Source organism: Bombyx mandarina, chromosome 18, assembly GCF_030267445.1.
Source record: "Bombyx mandarina strain Sakado chromosome 18, ASM3026744v2".
Lineage (NCBI taxonomy): Eukaryota > Metazoa > Arthropoda > Insecta > Lepidoptera > Bombycidae > Bombyx > Bombyx mandarina.
This window is the reverse complement of record NC_143224.1, coordinates 13,013,523-13,035,538: the sequence shown is the minus strand read 5'-3', so window position 1 is coordinate 13,035,538 and position 22,016 is coordinate 13,013,523. Positions and strand designations below refer to the sequence as shown.

Genomic DNA, 22,016 nt, shown 5'->3' with positions numbered 1-22,016 from the left:
CACCAGTGAGTAATTTGTGTGTAATTGCTCTCAATAATTGTTTAGGAGTATGTATGTATGTATGTATGTATAAGTGACAGTTCGTTGTTCGACATCCTTTTGGAAATACTTTTGTTACATTTATATAGTCTATACTAATATTATAAATAGGAAAGATTTGTTTGTTTGTTTGTTTCGAATAGGCTCCGAAACTACTGGACCGATTTGAAAAATTCTTTTTCCATTAGAAGCCGACATTGTCCCTGATGAACATAGGCTACTTTATTTATTTTTTTATTTATTTATTTTTTTTGGTTTCATGTGTGTTTTAATGTTTCCGAAGCGAAGCGAGGGCGGGTCGCTAGTTAATTAATAAAAATACACTTTAAATTTATTACAATTCCGGTTTTGTAATTTTGATTTTCCACATTTGCCACAGTTTCAAATGAGTTACGGTAACCGTGGACTACCGTATACATAGTTAGTTTTCATTAAATATGTATATTACTTGGGGGAGGATTCGTGGTGAGCTATGGAGTGTGAACTGTGGTAATATAAATTAATAAAAAAATAAAACTCGAACCATTTTTTTCATTTTTATACTTAATAACTAGCTAACCGCTTAAATAAATATGGTAGTAAAAAATATTTTAAAATACTATGTAGTATTGTATATAAAAAATTGTTCAATCAAATATTAAAATTAAAGCCTCGGCCTCTCGACAAACAAGTTAAAACAACAATTAAAAGTATCGTTAATTATTCAACTCCATTACGCGCTCCCGTATTCAACGGAACACATGCTGTTTTATTTACCAATGTTTATTTATTATTTATTTACTGTACAATAATACAAAACAATGAAATTATTGAAGATAAATTGGTTTTCAAATGAAAACCTGCTTAATATTTTCAGGAGCCTGGATGATTCGGGCTTGTCCTTAACTGCAGGCTGGTCTTGACTGACGCTAAATTGTAATATTGTAAAATACTAATTCCGTGCCACCATTTGAACCTGAAATATTCTCTAAAGTGGCAATAATAATTGTACAACTTTTAAACCAAATCGGAAGAATGATGTCCTAATGCAAAGATTTCGAAATAATTTAATGACCTGTCATTAAATTATTATTAGGGTAATGCTAAAGGTAAATCCATATGCTCTAAATTGAGAATCTTCTACTTTTCCATTAGAGGTCGGTTAAAACAGAAGACACATGTAATTCATGTTGGACTAGAGAAACTTATAGATTGCTTGTCGGATTAGTGTCTTCATCTTCTTTCCCTCAAAGCTCAAAACCAATGCTCATCATATGCATTACAACAATCCATATAATACGTCAAACCTACCGCACGGCCTGCGTCTCTTACTTAAAACATCCCTGTTAGAAATAAGAAGTCGGCGCCTTGAACATTGTATAGAAATAGCTTTGTGGACATGAATTGGAGTATGTTCATTAGTGCTCACAGCTGCCTATTAGCATATTAGCACTACTAAAGTTATTAAATAATTGCAACTGAATGTCAAAATAATTTCAATAATATCTAAACGTCGGGACTAGAACTCGTAAAACTATAAAATAGTTAATTGAGGAGTTAGGGAACCGTTACAGGCAGGAACATCTGCGGGTCTCCGAGTTTTGGTTCGAAACGTATATTCACTTTTGTATCACCGTCTCCTACTTCTAGAAAACTATTCCAATCAAGCATCCAGTAAAAGCCGTTCTTCCTTGGAGGCGGTAATTCGGAATCCCCGGGCAGAGACGGTGCTGCTCCTCCAAAAGAATCCTCCAGATCTGCTATAGACGCTCCGGCGTCATCCGGAATAGGAGAAGGTGAAGAGTCTTGAACAGTATCACTAGCTGCTTTTGGTTCCTCGGTAGTTATAGAAGCTTCAGTAACATCAGTACTATTGGTCTGTCTTTTGCTCTGTTCATTTTCAACAGTAGATTTTATGTCTTCGATCGGGTTGATGCCTTTATTTAAAGGAATTACTTTGACGGAGTCGTAGTCGATTGGCTCATAATTCGGTGCGGACTTTGGTTTTCTACTCTTCGGCATGTCATAAGGATAGACTACCTCTTTGATTTCAGATGATGAAGTGTCTAATTCAAATGGAATCTCTGGACGAAGAGGCTCGTACAAAAAATTCGTAGGTGAAATAGTTTGGACTTTACTGGCTTTTAGTTCTGCTGGTGAAATCAAATCGTAAGTTAAAAGAATATTTTCTGGTAAATCAATATTACCGTCAATTATTTTTGCCGGCGGCAATGGCTTGAAACCTTCTAGAGGGAGCAAGAAGTGATCTTGTCCCGGTTTAGCTTTCAAACCATGAGCATCTAAAAATGCCCTCAATTCCGCAGTGAAGTCTTCTTTCTGTTTATTTACGTTATTAATTTGTATCTGATTTATATCGGATGTTTTGATTGGCTGCGGAGTTACTTCAGAAGCAGGCACAATTTCAACTCTTGGTGGTCTAGTGTATAGCTCTTGTAATGAAGATCCGTCTCTAGGAGTATAAGGAAGTACAACGGTTAGAGATGGTTCACTTTTCTTTGTCGTTGCCTCAAGTGTGTCTGGCTGAACTGAAGCCACATCATTTATCAGTAAAATTTCCTCATTTTTTAACGTCTGCGTTACTGAATATATTTCATTGTCTGATGTACTGTAAGGTGTTATGATTTTAATTTCATTGCTTTCTTTACTGCTTTGTTTCGATGTTGACGTTTTTTCGTCTTCAGCTTTGATATCATTCATCAACTGTATGATCTCTTCGCGGGTAAGTCTAGGAAGTTCAGAATGTGACTGCAAAATATTTTGTACTTGTTTCACTGTTTTCTCGATATCCACAGCTGATTCAGCTACCGTCATCACGGCGATGAAGTACCATAGAAACTTCATGTTCTGAAACAAAGTTTTATTATTATTGTATGATTCAAAACAATCTATATCACATATTTAATATTCATATTATATAATAATATAACATTTAATATATGTCGGCGCAAATATGACTATTTACCTACTGATCATCAACTAATTACTCTGTGATAAGAAATTGATGTTAAACAGTCCCTTTTATTGTAATTTCAATACTTTAAAATCTTGTAAACACGCTCACGTGTTTAATACTTGTAAACACGCTGACGTGTACGAAGTCCTATAAATACGGCCGTGCTGTCTAGCGTTTATTCATTCGTGTCCGAGCCGTAGTACAGTACGGATCTCTCTGTAACGTTGTTATGCTTCTCGTGCAATATACGCAGTTCTCGTGAAGTTTTGTTTTGGAAGCCCAAATATGAGTCACCATCAAGAAAGTAATAACCGTGACGTCACTAGTGCTGACGTCACACTTTTTAAAAATATTGCTTTTGTATCTACTCCGTCATCAGAAGTGGGATCACATGCCGCCTCCGCTCAGCAACAACCTGGAGACCATTTAACCATATCGGCGGAAGAAGACTACCCCCCAGCAACAGCCGATGAGCCTATACATCTACTTCACAAATCAGCATGGTCGAGCAACAAAATCAACACTCAAAGATAAGTTTTTATTTTTGATTACTAAAATTCCACTACATAAGTACCACAGTGTACGCCCGCTACATAAGTACCACAGTGTACGCCCACTGCATAAGTACCACAGTGTACGCCCACTGCATAAGTACCACAGTGTACGCCCGCTACATAAGTACCACAGTGTACGCCCACTACATAAGTACCACAGTGTACGCCACAACATCACACTACACAACATCCTTATCCGAACACCTTAAATAAATCTACGAGAACCGCCGAGAACTCTACGAGAACCGCCGAGAACTCTACGAGAACCGCCGAGAACCCTACTATACCCTCCGAGAACCCTACTATACCCTCCGAGAACCCTACGATACCCTCCGAGAACCCTACAATCAAATCGCATTAATAAGTCTCAAACCTACATAGTTACAAGTAACGCAAGTATAACAGATGCGCTACTCAGAGAAACTTTTTATTCCTGCAGGTCAATGAGAATCAATGAAAAACCTACGAGAATCAACGAGGCCGGTGCAGAGCACGCACCACCTGTCAGTATGGCCGTGTCGGCGCAAATATGACTATTTACCTACTGATCATCAACTAATTACTCTGTGATAAGAAATTGATGTTAAACAGTCCCTTTTATTGTAATTTCAATACTTTAAAATCTTGTAAACACGCTCACGTGTTTAATACTTGTAAACACGCTGACGTGTACGAAGTCCTATAAATACGGCCGTGCTGTCTAGCGTTTATTCATTCGTGTCCGAGCCGTAGTACAGTACGGATCTCTCTGTAACGTTGTTATGCTTCTCGTGCAATATACGCAGTTCTCGTGAAGTTTTGTTTTGGAAGCCCAAATATGAGTCACCATCAAGAAAGTAATAAGCGTGACGTCACTAGTGCTGACGTCACACTTTTTAAAAATATTGCTTTTGTATCTACTCCGTCATATAATATATTAGAAAGTCCTAATTGATTTAAAACTCAATAGTACCTCATAATGGAAGTCGTTTCAAATCAATACAATAAATATATAATGAAGAAAAAGTGAACTAAACTTAAGATGCTATCCATGTGTCGCCCGTTAAACCAGAAGTTCATTGAAGGTATGCGATGCTACTCCAAATCAAAAGTAACTCTACTCTCAACTGCCTTAGCTACTACTACTAATAAACATTTCATTCTTCAGAAACTTGTATTGTGCTTTTGCATTAAGGCTTGTGTGAGAAACATAAAGATGATTATCAATAAATACGGAGCTCAAGATCAAAATATGCAGTAATGTCTACATTTCATTTTATGCCTTATAATTCAATCCTCTGCTCATATAATTTGGGCATGCTCATGGTCTCATTTTTAAATTCTATTAGTGTAACAGACGAGAGCTTTCGACCCACATGACGTTAAATAGCTACCAGCGTTTTATTGCTCAGGTGGGTGGACGAACTCACGGCCCACCTGGTGTTAAATGGTAACCGAAGCCCATAGACATTTACAACGTAAATACTGCCAGCAGCTACCTTGAGGTATGAGTTCTTAGGTCTCATTTTTTACAGTACAACGGCTGCAAAACCGAAAAGCATTACTACTTCACGGCAGAAATATCCAAGGTGGTGGAACCTACTCGTGCGGACTCACAAGAGGTCCTACCACCACTAATTACGCAAATTATAATTTTGCGGGTTTGATTTTTATTACATGATGTCATTCCTTCATCTTGGAATTCAATCGTGAACTTTTGTTAAGTACGTATTTCATTAGTATTCGCGTAGCAATAATTAGTACCCGCTTGCGGGATTCGAACACCGATGCATCGCTAAATATGAATGCCCCGGACGTCTTATCCTTTAGGCCACGACGATTTCAAAACTATATCCATACCAGATACACGACACTTTACTAGATTGGGCGTGTTGTAAGTTCGCTCGGGTAGGTACCACCATCCCGTCTATTCACCATCTGCAGCTGACTGTCAGGTAGGACAACCATTACAATATAATTGAAATTTCGACCTCATGTCTCGTGGTAGGTGAAGGCACTCAATCTTGGTATCTAGGGGATACCATTTAAGACTACGCGGGCCGTGAATTTGTTCACCCAAAAATGCAATAAATAAATAAATCCCGACATGTCCATGCAATATCTGCACATCACGAACCTACACCCTATCAGCTTCTGCTAGCAATAAAATAAATTCAACGTCATAAATTCGTAAAGCGCTATCATTTATCAAACGATACCTCTTGTCTATTCGCGCTCACGTAAATATTCATAATATATTTGTGTACGTGAATAAAAACGCTTACTGTTCATGATTTACGGTCGAATATGAATGACTTTCGTGTACGAACACTGCCGTTCAAAATAATAGGACAACTTCGTTGGGAGTTTTCATAATAAATGTAGCTTCTATGGAAACGCCAAAGAAAAGATGTTTCACCGAGCAGTGACAACACTTAGTAGACGAACATTCCAAACTATGTTTATTCGGAGCTTGTAAATTTGGTATCTTCTCAGTAAATGGGCTTAGCGCAATTTTGGGCTTTGCCTATGCAAGATTTCTTCTTTTTTATGATAGCTACAAGACACAAACTTCTGTTAGCAAATACCATTCCTCCTGGCTCAGCCTTTGCTCACCCGCATGTCCTGGTGAAACTAGAAAGACCTCTCGGCCACCAGTAATCGCACAATCATAAAAAGCACACACACACACACACACAAACTATATGTTTCACTATTTTTCCTGCAAGGAAATGGACTTCGACTTGAAATGGATTTATAATTACTGTTATAGCATGACAATAACCATTGGGAAGCTTTATAGCCTATTTCTGCCGTGAAGCAGAAATGCGTTTCGGTTTGAAGGGTGGGGTAGCCGTTGTAACTATACTGAGACCTTAGAACTTATATCTCAAGGTGGGTGGCGCATTTACATTGTAGATGTCTATGGGCTCCAGTAACCACTTAACACCAGGTGGGCTGTGAGCTCGTCCAACCATCTAAGCAAAAAAATAAAAAGAATCTTACAGACGATATTTCCGGCCTTATGATCCGTCACGCGCTATACACAATGGTAACATAAACAACACTTCTACATCTTCGACACTGTTGGTCAATCAGCAATTGTGTTATTCATCAAATTGTGTATTTTAAATAAATAAATAAATAATTAATAAATATTTACTAACAATCACGCCACGTTAACTGGTCCCGTGATAAGTTCGTAAAGAACTTGTGTTACAGGTACCAGATAACGGAAATAAATGTAAGATTTTTATTATACACATACATACCTATATTTAATATACGTCCATAACCCTGGAAAAGACATTTATATTTATCATACAAATATCTTCCCTTGGCGGGATTCGAACCCGCGACCCCTTTGTGTAGTGACCATGTCACTTACCACTACACCAGACGGTCGTTAATTTTTTCGTCGTCGTATTTTACATTCACCTTATTTCTTTGAACGCCATTGTAATCGTAGCATTAGAACTTTCATATCCGAAATGTTTTAGCGGACTTGTCGACTCATATTCTAGATTGTTCTCGATTTTCATGGAATATCGATTTGGATTAAATTTGCACAATGTCGATTTTATAATCAAATTAAGAACGAAATTAGAGAATTTTAATTAACCTGACTCAAGAAGTTTCAATTATGACCACGTTCGTCTTTTCGTCTTAGTTATAAGCAGGCGGCGATACGAATTGGGCATTGGGAATTAGGCAATTATTTGGTACCTTCCTGGATAGCGGCCCGATAAATAATATATTCAATAACAGTTTTCGGTAGGCAGCGGCTTGGCTCTGCCCCTGGCATTGCTGAAGTCCATGGGCGACGGTAACCACTCACCATCAGGTGGGCCGTATGCCCGTCTGCCTACTAAGGCAATAAAAAAAAAAAAAAAAAAAAAAAAAAATAAGAGATGTATTCAAGGATTATTTACACGACGAAGCTGAAATTCGACATTAAACGGTCTCAAAGTAAGATTTATCATGTATTTGATATGCCGAAAGTATACAGATCAGAAGTAAAAACAACTACAGTCTACTTAATCTTGAAACGAAAGTATGAGGTCTAGAAATTGATATAAAAAATCCGGGTCTTACAGCTACAAAAAGCCTCGATATATCTCAATATCTCGTGTCACATTCCCTCCCCAGTACACGTTACGTTCCATCGCTCAAGGGATTTCCATAAGAAAACAATGGGATAGAAAAGGCCTTGTGCCTGATTCGAGACGATAACAATAATCTCAGAATTATCGAATTCACACGGCGCCCGGCATTGGTACCGTTTTTGTGCCACTGCTTAGGTTTATCGTCCAACAACGTCTGAGTGGATCGGATCCTGCTCATAATTGATTTACCTGTGTCCAATTAAATTCTAATTAAACTAATTTAAATTTATATTAGTTCCATATTTGTCGTTTTATTATACGTTTAGAATAATCTCTCTCTCTCTCTTCCCAGCTATTTATCCCACATGGTGGTGGGGTCAGCTTTCCTCACTTTAGTCCTCCACTTCGCTCTGTCTTCGACATCCTCGTCAGCAACAAGACATTCCCTTTTTGTCCTTCAGCACTACATCCTTCCACCTTGTATTGGGTCTACCTCTAGGTCTCCGACATTTAGAATAATAAGAAAAAAATTCAAACAACACGTGGCATCGTTTGGTATAGTTAACAAAGCATTATTTACAAACAAGTATTCTCCACATAGTACCCATTATACAATTTGTTTCCCAAACATCATTCTGTCATAAAACAGTCAAAAAGTTAAAACCTTCAAAAAGTGAACATAGTAGATGTTAGTTTGACCCGAGGACATCGATTTGATAGGCGTTTAACATAATTCATTGCTATGCAACGTTTAGACGTCCCATTGTATCCGTTCAAAAGGAACGTATTTGACACAATGTTACTTTTACTATTGTATTGATTTCCTTATAATAATAATTTTCGAGGGATCAGTGTTTTTATCCCAACGCGTTTCTGTAATAGTTGTTTTGGAGAATTTATTTGGAACTAGCGACCCGCCCTCGCTTCGCTTCGGAAATATTAAATTTTATTATTGATTGATAGGCGAAGCCCGCCATATTGCGCGCGGTACGACAATAACCGCGGGTGACGCCGCGGGACGAAGCTAGTCTAAAAAAAGTTAAGTTACTCCTAAGTTACTCCTTATATCATCAGCTACCTATTAGTGAAAGTCTCATCAAAATCGGTCCAGCCGTTCCAGAGATTACCGGAACAAACAGACAGACAGACAGACAAAATTTGTAAAAAATGTTATTTTCGTGTATGTACCGTATATATATTCATATACATGAAGTAAAAAGCGGTTATTTCAATACCACAAACAGACACTCTTATTTTATTTATTTATTATTATTTATCGTATGGCATTCGTTTACACTGCGTGGTTATAATTGAAATTTACAGTTTGTGATTAGGGTTTTATAATTGACGCAGTGTAGTTGGAACCGGGAGATCCTCAGGAGGACAGTTCGGTTGCCAGGTTGTTGCACTATTAGCACCATTATTATTATTATTATTATTATATGTATAGATGCTAAAACTTCTAGAGCTGCTAACATCAGAGGACTGTTATCGTGATAGTCCTGTCGCAGTCGTAGTTCAAAGCACGGTCTACATTTAATCCCAAAGCGACTGACAAAAGAAATAAATAACACTAGTTTATCAGAACTTCTGCGTCCTAAACATAATATGAAACGGAAGCAGAAACTATTTTCCTCGCTGCTTCTTTGTCAGCCAATTTGATATTCGAACGCTCCTTTGATACGTTCAAGAGACGATGTTCACTGCGCGACAACTTTCAAAAACATCCCGGGCTCTCTTGGAACACCCGCGAGCAGATTTCATCCGTGTCACATCCGTTATAAGCCCACAACGTTTTTCCTTTTCTTCGTAATAAATATTCGGTGTAAATATACGATAGGTTTATATAATGTTTTCATTTATTGCAAACATTTTTCAGATCGTTTTGAGCGGGAATTAATTTTTGAACAGTCACGTTTTTATAGAACGTTGATTTTAGTAGACTTGAATAATATGAATGCTTGTTTTTGTGATTGATTTTTAATTGATTTTTGATAGATTTGATGAGCTCGCGCGGTCTGATCCACCGTCCGACCGTTTTATGCAATAGAGCAATCATGCATTTGAAATGGTATGGTTATTATTGCAACGCAATTTATTGTAGTTTTACTTTAGTCGTAGTTTCAATTTGCTTGGAGAAACGACTATCTTACTCACACTGGAATGCATAATTTCTTTGCGGCAGATTAGTGTGTCTTAACTCAAGTGATGATAGTCTAATAACACACTGCCTCATATTTCTTGATCCATTAAGAATGTTATGTCTAGGCCCAAACAATACACATATAAAAACCGAATTATTTTCCTCGGACATATTTTCTTCACCTCCTTAGGGCAAACATTATGTTCTTTCTCCTCACAATAATTGTAAGCCGCAACTTCCGGTGTCCCATGTCAGTCGTCGTGGCCTAAAGGATAAGACGTCTGGAACATTCGTATCTTGCGATGTACCGGTGTTCGAATTCCGCAGGTAGGTACAAATTTTTTAAATGAAATACGTACTTAACAAATGTTCACGATTAACTTCCACGGTGAAGGACTAAAACCGTGTAATAAAAATCAAACTCGCAAAATTATAATTTGCGTAATTACTAGTTGTAGGACTTCTTGTAACCACCACTCTGCCTATTTCTGCCGTGAAGCAGTAATGCGTTTCAGTTTGAAGGGCGGGGTAGCTGTTGTACTGCAAAAACGGAAACTTTAGAACTCATATCTCAACATAGGTGGTGGCATTTACTTTGTAGATGTCTATTGGCTCCGGTAGCTACTTAATAACAGGCGGACCGTGAGCTCGTCCATCCACCTAAGCAATAAAAAAAATATCAAAAAAGTTGTTACTATAAATCTAATCGCGTCAAGGGGGTAGCAAACATATTTATTCCATGGTGTCTACTTCGAGTGAAACGTATTTATTACGCGAGGCATATAACCTAGGCCTAGGGGATGCGATATTATCTTCACTCATGAACTACGATAAGCCAATACTAAACTATTGGTCACCGAATGGTATGCAGTATAATATGCAATCTGATTGTAAGCCGGATCGATAAATTACCACAGATCCGGTCAGTTACGTCGCGAAGTTATGTGTTGTGTGAATCATCCGAGTTTTTGTATCAATACTTCGTTTGACTATTAATGAGTCAATTAGGAACTGCTGCTAATTATTACTGTTTTCAATATTATACATATCATAATAATTAACAGTGGAATCCGGTGTGTCTGGACATTAACAATATTAATTAAAATACAGAGGTAACAAAAGAAAAGTAGTAGAACATAGCTCAGTGATATTTAATTTATAATTATTTGGTATGTTTGTTGTCTTTGTGCGCATCTCCGTAATTACAGAACAGATTTTCATGTAGTTTTTACAGGTAGTCAGACATTTGTTTGGAGTATATTATAATTTAGTTCATTAAAATCGGCTGTTCCAAAAAGTTATAGTCTAAATGGCGAATGGAATTTATTGCACTTTTATAAAGTTAGAAGTTAATAGGAAATCATAGACAGAAGTAACTATTACTGTGTGGTACGTTTTCACGTCTAAAACATAACCAATTCTGATGATATCGGCTATAGAAATATTTTGAACCTTGCTACATTTAATCCCTTGCTACATTTGAAATGTGGTGCTGGAGAAAATGCTACAGATTCCATGGACCGCCTTTCGCACCAACGTGTCTATTCTGAGAGAGTTTCATATCAAAACCAGACTTTCCACTATATGCCTTCGTAGGGTGCTGGAATTCTTCGGACATATTGCTCGTAAAGAGGGTCACAATCTTGAACAGCTGATGGTGACAGGAAAGGCAGATGGCAAACGTCCCAGAGGACGCAGTCCCACGAGATGGTCGGACCAAATACGATCTTCTCTAAACATCAATTTCCACAATGCCCTTCATGAAGCTAAGGATCGCAGCAGATGGAGGGAAATCGTACGGGAGAAACTGATGCAGCGGGGGAGTCACGACCCTCAGTAATGAGGAAAACAACGCGAGGAGGAGGAGGACAGTTAATCCCACAGCTAAGCAAGGGTCTCCACTTACTTTATGTAAAGTGTAATACACGCAGGTGAAGCTACAGGTATAAAGCTAGCAATAAATAAAACAAAAAGTTCATAGGCCTTATATTACATAAACTTTTTTCGAATAATGAAAACGAAGCTTGTAAATTCCACTACAATATCTCTGCAGGCTATTAAGCCTAACGAAAGCTAGAGAAGACCCGACGAGCTTAGAACTTTCATTAATTACTTAAGTATTAAGCCAATAAAATCAGTGAGCTGGTATATTAATAGAGAACAGATGTCTCAATCAGCGCTGAAGAATTAATTATCTTAATATGGCTTGTGTATTTACCAGCATCCTAACTATTACTGTTGCGAATCAAAAAGCGATCCAAAGAAAAGGTGGGCGGGCCAGCTGTAGCTGGTAATGCAAGAAAGCTTACAAGCCAGCGACATTATTATTATTGTGGCCACTTATTACCAAGTGGGTCGCGAGAGTTTGTCAATTAATTTTCTAGTATCCGTGTTAAATACCCCATTATAGGTATCTCTTTGCTAAGTGGTTACGTGATCTGGATGAATATGAAGTTTTCCGTAGAAAGGAAATATTTAATTAATACATAAATCAGCAGTTTGACGCGAGAGCCATACGAACATACATTTTCTTATAGCTTTAATAGACAGACGAGTCAACGGCCCATATGGTAGTAGTTACTGTTGATGGCATGGGTAAATCCAAGCTTTTCAAAGGTGAAGAACATATTACAGATGTTGAAAAATATTTTAGAGGGAAGATCATTCGGAGGCCAGACGGTATGTGGCAAATAAACTCCACTCCGTGGGAATGATAAAAGTGGATGATGGGAGCTGACATCTATCAAATTTTTACAATGGTACTAAATTAATTTATAAAATCTCCATCATAACTAAGGAGCGATATTCGAGCAAAATGCTTAGTAGATTTTTCCGCTTGCACGAAGAAGCGCTGATAGCAGCAAAGTACGTGATTTAAAATGATTTCAGGATTAAGTCTTTGAGCTAAATTTATTGCCGACTTTACCTTGAAAACTGAGAGTATTCGAGAATTATATCGCAGGTAAGCTGTATTGCAATTTAGAAGCAAGATAATATTATAATTGACCACATGCTTAACTAGCCTATTACGAAAAGCTAGGCCTAATTGGGAGCATATCCAACCAGCAAACCACACGTAAACCAGCAGCCGAGTGATGCTGATGATATGAATCGATTCTAATAAATTTTGATAATGAATACACTGCTCATTAAAATTCCAACCATCATAAATAAAATGACAAACACTGCTCTTGTTTCGAATTTTAATGATATTATGTATTAAGCTACTAATGCATTTGAATGGTGCTTAATTAATGTACAAAAATTTTATTATTACATGTTGATTGTCTGTCGAGCTGATACTCAGAAGATGCAGGTGCGAATTCTTTATTTGGCAGATTATTTCTTTAGCTTACTTCCTAAGAGGACGTTACATGCGTCTGATTCGTATTCTGACGTGCCAATATCTGTGCTACCATGATAAAGACGTGACGTTAGGCAGGCTAGTCATTAAACTGTAATGGGTAAAAATAAAAGCCTTAAAGCGAGGCAGAAACGCTTTACAAAACATAATATTTTCTGCTAGTCCTGTTAACCTGGTACCACAACTAAGACTTTACCTACACTACATTAGTTTTGTTCCACTGAAGCCAGGATGTCCATTAAAAGTAAAACAAGTAAATAAGAGTGCGTGGGCCGCAACTATACGTAACAAATACACGTTTGATCTCGTATATTTTCATTAAACTAAGTGCCCGGCCCACTACACGTGCTTGTGTGAGGTTCACGGGCAACTTTATCGCGATGGCTGAACTTATTTAAATGTTGACGAGATTATATTTCCTTTCGCTTTTCATCAGATCCTATCTGGAAGTTCGTCAGTTTTAGATTAGTTAAAAGTTCCCACAGTAGGGCTTTGGCAGCATGGGTCTGTACCAACAAATTGTCTATGACACGAAATAATCCTGCTTTCTAAGTTGAAGGGTATAGCAATTATTCGAATGTAGTTTATTTCCTAAGATGGTGGCATTAATATTGCAGTGCACATAGACTCTTGTAAACACTCACACTTGCTAGCACCAGCTCGGTTTCGAGTTTGTCAGCGGTCTAGGCAGACAAATCAATATTATTTTAAAAATCACACATAAAGTTGTCGTTGACAATTTTGTATCTCGTTTGAACACAACATTGGGTTCGAGGAAAAAAACTATTACATTAACTTTTTTATATTATGTTCCTATCTGTATTGAATTTGTTGCGAAGTTAATTTACTTTCACGTCCGTGAGCCTTAAGTTATTTGTTGAACTGTCCTGTATCCTTATTCGCGTCGCAAAACAAACTCCAGTTCCAATCGAAAGGATTCCGATACCCATTTTACCCGGTACCGGATCCCATAGACATCACAACGTGAATGCCGTCACCAACCTGGAGACGTGAAGTCTAAGTCTCTATTATTATTTATAAAGGCTGTTATTGCGGCAGAAACAGGCAAGATGTTTGTACCTACCTGCCCGTGCAGACTTGCAATACGTTCTACCATTAATTAAAAATATTACATTTTGCGTTTTTTTTTTATTACTCTTTAATAGTATTCCGTCACCGCAAATATCAAGTACTTGTCCTAATAAAACTGACAAGGCCTACAGGCAAGCAGGAACCCTTCCTTCCTAAAAAAATGTTAAGTACGTATTGCATTAGTAAAAATTTGTACCGGCGGCATGGAAGATTTGAAAACCGGCATTGTCATATAGCTCAATACAGGCGCTATAAACAATTAATCCTTTAGGTCACGACGACTACCAATATTTTGAATACAATATCGAGGACTTATGATATCTGATTGTTGTTATACCAAAGGGCACTTCGAATCACGTGCAATTATTTTGTACAGAAACTAACATTTATATTCCAAACAAAGTGAATTTCCCCCACAATTCAAGTAATTTCGCTAAATCGAGGACGGTGTTAAGCGGCCATTAGGTCCTCGAACGATCTCGAAGATTCGCTAAAGCGAAAACATTATTGCGATTACTACAGATTTAGAATTTCCAGGTAAGGAAGCTAACACAATATTCCATCATTCCTATTGTTGGGCGACATTTTCTCGCTTTCATTGTCACCTATTGTTGTAAATCGTTCACCCAAAGCAAACAACGCGAACTTTATGAACTCGGTAAAGCGATTATTCGTTATTACGAGTTATACACCTGTATCATATGTGCTTTTTATAAGCTTACCCTGACTTTAATAACTTTGCCAATAGGCTTCCAGTCTAGGGCACAATCTGCACTGTGTGCCTACATAAGAAAATGGCAGTTTATATATTTTAGGTAGCAACTTGGCGGTACCTCCGGTATTGTTCAAGTTTACGAGCGACGGTAACTAGTCACCACCAGGTGCGCCAAATACTCCTTTGCTGCTAAAATCGTGGCTTTAAACAGCTATACAATAGAAAAACTGGAATTTATTTTAATGGTATTGAGTCTTCTCGAGTGGAAATATGCTTTGTAGTCATGTAGCCTTTGTAGCCATACATGGTAGCCATCATATAACGCATTATATTTGACAGATGCCTGAATCTCGCTTACAACATTTTCAAGATAAGCTTGCATATATACAAGTTCCGAACAACAACATACGGACCGTCGGTCTACCAAGCAATATCACCCGCTCGGTGGAAGATTGTCATATACCTCCACAGCTTCGTGTCAGTTTAATCACAAAAGGTTAGGATTAAATTACAATCCACAATGTCTCATCATTAAAATATTTTTTTCTTATTCAACGTTAACACAAATCTTTTCACGTCACTAGTAAAAACCGGTACGTGACAGAGATGCAATGAAAGTGAAAGGCGTAACCTCGGCCCGCGTGAATCTATTCAAACAAAGATACATTACTTTGTCGAATGAACATACATACATTGCCTGTATAAATCTATAACTTTTTTTGTATTAATACATAATCATATTGCCTAACATGTGTATATTGCTGGCTGCTATCTCAAGATGTCGATGATGGAGATTGAGTAAGATAAAATTTGATTTTGTAGGATAAGATTTTGTCCACCGATGAAATGTACCTATAGATATAGTGAGAAAAGATTTTCCTTCGTAATTTTTCGGAAAAGTTCGTATTGATCGTGCTCTCTCAAATAGCTTCAGTACCCATTTTAGATCTGTAAATTAAGTATAATAGGATATATGAAAACCACGGGAAAACAGCGTCAATCATGAGTAAGTCATTTAAATAGAAAATTAGAAAAATAGTCTTTACTGGTGATAGGACCTCCTGTGAGTCCGCGCGGGTAGGTACCACCGCCCTGCCTATTTCTGCCGTAAAGCAGTAATGCGTTTCGGCTTGAAGGGCGGGGCAGCCGTTGTAACTATACTTGAGACCTTAGAACTGATATCTCAAGGTGGGTGGCGCATTTACGTTGTAGCTGTCTATGGACTCCAGTAACCACTCTTAACATGAGGTGGGCTGTGAGCTCGTCCACCCATCTAAGCAATAAATAAATAAATAATAAATTACCGTACACATACTATTAACATTAGGTATAAAATTAAGTGAATGTATTAAGAAGGCGTCAATGGATTATGAGCAGCCGAGAGAATCGTCCGCGACTTATAATTTAACGACATTAATAATTTATAAACTTATGTCACGACAACGTAATCGTTCTCATTTAAGTTTGGTTTTACCGTTATTTGGAATTATTTTTTAATGTTATGATATTACATGGATAAGTAATTTTGCTCGATCTCCGCTTATTTATCTAAAACATGAAAAATCAAAACCCTGATTCTTCGGGGAAGCTCCCAATATATTCCAAAGTCTAACTTTGATAGTGTTTCGAGAACGATCTCATTAACCGCTAATATCCGGAGGATTTGCTCAAAAATATTGATTAACAACTATAACCTCAATGATGGCAGCGGCTTGGCTGTTTTTTAATTATTGCTTAGGCGGGTTTACGAGATCACAGCCCACCTGGTGTTCAGTGATTACTGAATCTGTACTGATCTATAACGTAAATGCACCACCCACCTTGAGATATTAAGTTCTAAGGCTCAAGTATAGTAACAACGGCTGCCCCACCTTTCAAACCGAAACGCATTACTGCTTCACGCCAGAAATAGGCAGGGCGGTGGTACCTACCCGTGCAGACTCACAAGACGTCCTACCACCAGTAAAAATTGTGTGCCCTTAATATTGCCGACGTCCATGAGTGAGTCTGCCTACAAAAGCAATAAATAAAAACTTCTAGAACAAATAAATACCAATTGTAACCAAATAATTAGCACTAAATATCCGTGAAGAGTTTCTGTTGATTGATGTGGAAATTGTCGAGTGTTGAGTCCATCGACACCCAGGCAGACACTAAGTGCTTGCGAAACTTATAATGTTCAGATTCGACATCGGCATATTAAGAAATATTTAAGCAACGATAGAAGATTCGACTTTAATAGAATCTCTTGTAATGAAATGATCGATTCTTGACAGTATCGGATGTAAGAACCGAGGCCAAAATGTAATAAAACAAATGTCGACGTGGAAACGCGCAATATTAAATTAACTGAGAAGTTTTTTTGATGGAAATATAAACTAACTATAAACGTGCGAAACTAATAATTTTGCTGCTTTATAAATTTTATTGTTAGAGAGGTTTATGCGGTTACATGATTTTCTTCAATTCTTCATCTTTTAGCGGTAATTTTATTACCGTCACAGAATATACACATTTTATTGCAGTGGTCTCAATTGAGGGTTTATTTATTTGCAATCTTTTGAAATATCGTAACTAGTTGGTGTTACCACTTAGTAAACAAAATAAAAAACGATACTAATTACGCAGAATATAATTTAAAATTAAATGAGTTTTGTTTTAGTTCGTATTTAAAAAAATATTTCAACCGGGAACTAATACATTTTAAAAAACTACCGGACAGTCCTATAACAGTTCAAAATTTTTTGTAAGGCTTATTACGTTCACAAACTTTGTTTATTATGCACCCAAAGTTAGTCTATCCGTTTGCTAGTCAAAGTATTCAATCTTATATAAACAACAAAAATATATTAAATTACTTTTGTTCCTACAACAAGTCAAAACTGACTGTTTAATGAAATTTTTTGATTGTTTGCTATATTACTTAAATTCGAGACACGTGATAAATATTATACTTTTATGGCACCAATTCAAATTTAATGAGATTCTAAATTCCTGTTTCATTAATAGCTGTTTTTAAAGACTTCAAAAAAGAAGGAGGTTCTCAATTCGACTGTATTTTTTTATGTTTGTTACCTCAGAACTTTTGACTGGTTGAACCGATTTTTTATTATATGCTTTATTTATAACCTTTGTATTAGCGAGAGCTGATCCACTTGATGGTGAGTGGTCACCGTCGCTCACGGACGTCTAGCTCACGTTGAAGCTGACTAGCTTGGACATAGGGGCAGCCCTAACAAAGCTGCTAGGACATCTAAGCAGCTGTTTACTGCTAAAACTAACGAGCCATGAATTAAGGACTATTTTCGAATATTTTGCATAATTAATAATTTGCATTCTCATTGCATTCGCATTAATAACTTGCCCATCATCAAACACACTGAAATATACTTTAAAAAAATAATTATTCAACTCGATGTGGTATTCATAACGTAATACGAAAACCGTTTTTGATTAAAATTGTGTTAATTAATATTCTTTATAGTGTACAGAGATAAGATGGTAAGAGAGTTTTAACCAAGAATGTGGAAGGCTTTAGAGGAAGAGGTAGACCCAAGAAGAAATGGATGGATTGCGTGAAAGACGATATGTGTAAGAGGGGAGTGAGCGAAGAAATGGTATATGATAGAGGAGTATGGAAGGAGAAAACATGTTGCGCCGACCCCAGGTGACTTGAAGAAGGGCAAGATAATGATGAGTATACAGAGATATTACAAAAAGAGCAAAATCTGTAGAAAAGGTATGTATTATCTATATATTAATACGTGAAGCAAAAATTTTGTATCCCTTTTTACGAAAATTGCGCGGACGAAGGAGTATGAAATTTTCCACACTTATAGATAATATAGAGAAGAAGTGCACAATTCTAATATTTTTTTCAAATAATGCATAAAAGAAATATTAAATCAATAAAGAAAACATTACACACACTACACACCATGTATTTGACGCACACACGCATGCATACTATTTATTGTCAAACTTTTGTTCTTGACGTCTGTTGTCAAATTGAGAATAGATTAAATATTGTTGGTCTTTGTTAATATTTTTTATAGTGCAGTCTTGGCGAAATTTGTGATTATAGAAGTATAAAATACAATCATAATAGTGTACAAACTTAAAATTCCAATTAATTATAGTCGAATTTCGACTACTGCGGGACCTCTAGTATATTTCATTGTGTCAGACACGTTATGTCAGTGTTTGAACAGAATACAAACGCAACAGAGTGTGTACTGAGTTGTACTGAGCTCCGACCGTATTTATACTAAACTTACGATGTCCTGCTACACTATAATGTGGAAGAAGTCATCTTATAAATTGACCCACCGTTTATTGGGTTCTTTTAGAATTTGCAACCGTCATCATGAACAACCTCCGCGGCCCTAGCGACCCGACCGACGGACGGACCGATGTTATTATTACATTATTTATTTTCTACCTCAAAATATATATTTTTTCGTAGTTTCAGAAGGTTGCCACAGCGTAATCTAATTAATTTATTAAAAATGGGAAACAAGGGAAGTCCTTTGATTAAACTAAACGCAACCAACGCTTCCTCTTTAGGTTGATTTAATCAAATCACTGTTAATGAATCGTGATACCCTAGAAAATATTTTTTTTTAATATTTGTAAATATTTTCACATTCATACGTAGACAACGCAAAAGCAACACATTACGTAAAATAATTCATCGTATTTCTACGGACTAACAAGTATAAGTATTTGCAAATGCTTCATTAACTTGCGTAATTAATTGCAAGCCACAAGAAAAACTACACCGAAGCCCCGAAAACAATGATGTTTCAGAGAGATATCGATCCCGACCAGAACGCTAATACCAAACTCGCGGGGTAGTAGCCAGGCAGCACCACGAATCCACTTCAAGATCGGAAACAGCAGTTTTAGCAGTAGGCAGCGGCTTGGCTCTGCCCCTGACATTGCTAAAGTCCATGGGCGACGGTAACCACTCATCGTAAGGTGGGCCGTATGCTTGTCTGCCTACAAAGAGATTTAAAAAAAAAAAACTCATTAACTCAAAATTTTCACTCTTTAAGAAACAGACTAAGCACCACTGAGTGACACATAACTATTAGTTACATATATGTTTTGACGTCAAATGATCTTTGGTCTTAATGCTTCGCGCTTCGTCACCTTGAAGTCCAAGGTCCTCTTACAAGTGTTGTAACAAGCGTTCAATTACTTTAAGACACTCCTTGAGAAATGTTCTAACACAAATTTATTAGTAATTAAGAATTCATTAGTGTACATTTCATTGTAAGTAATTACGTATTACGTTATTAAATGATTCAAGTGACAATTGAGTATAACATATACATTATTTAAAAAGCATTTGTGTATCTTTAAAATAGTTTTCGGTAATAAACACGAGATTCAACCTTAGATGTTTGTTAATTTTTATTATGATTTTATTTGTATAATAACACGAGTCGTGAGGTGACACCTATTAGTACCGACACCACGTCCTGCCTATTCGTGTTGCGCAGAAACCACATTCCACCTAGAGCTTTGTAGTTACGGAGTATTTTTTTTTTTGCTTAGATGGGTGGACGCCCACCTGGTGTTAAGTGGTTACTGGAGCCCATAGACATCTACAACGTAAATGCGCCACTCACCTTGAGATATAAGTTCTAAGTTCTCAGTATAGTTATAACGGCTGCCCCACCCTTGAAGCCGAAACGAATTACTGCTTCACGGCAGAAATAGGCGGGGTGGTAGTAGTACCTACCCGTGCGGACTCATAAGAGGTCCTACCACCAGTGATTACGCAAATTATAATTTTGGGGGTTTTGATTCTTATTACACGATGTTATTCCTTCACTTTGGAAGTAAATCGTGAACATTTGTTAAGTATGTGTAATTGGTACTCGCCTGCGGGATTCGAACACCGGTGCATCACTACAACGAATGCACCGAACGTCTTATCCTTTAGGCTACGACGACTTCTCACTTCTCTATACATCACATTTCTAGGTAAATCCATAAGGTAACATAAAACGACCCACCTCTAAACGTGACGATAAATCCTACGACTTCGTACCAACCAGCACACGAAATACAAAACTACTTCGCAATAGAAATAGACAGTATGAGTATCCAAATATAACGGCTCGCATTAACATCAACAAATTAATATGTATAAATAAACTCATTAAGCATAGCCCTATTCTAATTGAAACTCTAGCGTCTTAGAACTTAGGACCGAGGTCAACTCACAATATCCACAAATCAGAAACATATACACAACACTTCACAAACTAAATAAATATTATGTAAATAACGTACCTATAATATAAATTCACTGCACACAGCACTTTCTCGTTTCGCGTCGACCCTACCACTGCAATGCGCTGTTCGTAACTCGATCCGTTCCACTCCTACTTAGCCATCGCATCAAGGATGTCGCATCGGTGGCTCGACATTCATACGTACACTAAGCGGTATTATAACAAATGCTGTTCCGAGACTGCCACTACTAAATACATTATTCATGTGGTAGGACCTCTTGTGAGTCCGCGCGGATAGGTACCACCACCCTGTCTATTTCAGCCGTGAAGCAGTAATGCGTTTCGGTTTGAAGGGCGGGGCAGCCGTTGTAACTATACCTGAGACCTTAGAACTTATATCTCAAGGTGGGTGGCGCGTTTATGTGGTAGATGTATATGGGCTCCAGTAACCACTTAACACCAGGTGGGCTGTGAGCTCGTCCACCTATCTAAGCAAACAAAAAAACAAAACATTAATATCGTAGACAGATCTGGAAGGGTAGAAGTCTTGATTTTGTTCTCTACAAGTTGCCTAGAAGTAAAGAACACATTAGTACCCGAATAAGTATCCAATACTTTTATAACACAGGTTTTCCTAGCATAAAAGTCAGGGAATATTGTTATTGTGTACCTCGTAAAAAAGCCATGTAGACTATTGTACTAGTGTCATAAAATTTTGTACGTGTTTATATTTTAAGAGGCTTGAATAAAATATTATTATTATTCTATATTTATTTAAAATCTTATTAATTACATAATATTTTTTAAAAAAGGTAATAAAAAT

The 22,016-nt window shown here is 37.2% G+C and overlaps 1 protein-coding gene across 1 annotated transcript; it reads right to left on the bottom strand.

Moving 5' to 3' along the window:
• Positions 1-418: 418 nt before the first annotated feature.
• Positions 419-21,460, bottom strand: LOC114242116 (uncharacterized). Its single transcript, XM_028173151.2, has 2 exons — positions 21,252-21,460; positions 419-2,883 (listed from the first exon to the last, which is right to left on the bottom strand). The coding sequence occupies exon 2, from the start codon at positions 2,878-2,880 to the stop codon at positions 1,576-1,578; it is 1,305 nt and encodes a 434-aa protein (XP_028028952.2). The 5' UTR covers positions 2,881-2,883; positions 21,252-21,460; the 3' UTR covers positions 419-1,575.
• Positions 21,461-22,016: the final 556 nt, after the last annotated feature.

Excerpts from the sequence above, each read along its gene's own strand:
- LOC114242116 (XM_028173151.2), bottom strand. The coding sequence starts at position 2,880 with ATGAAGTTTCTATGGTACTTCATCGCCGTGATGACGGTAGCTGAATCA.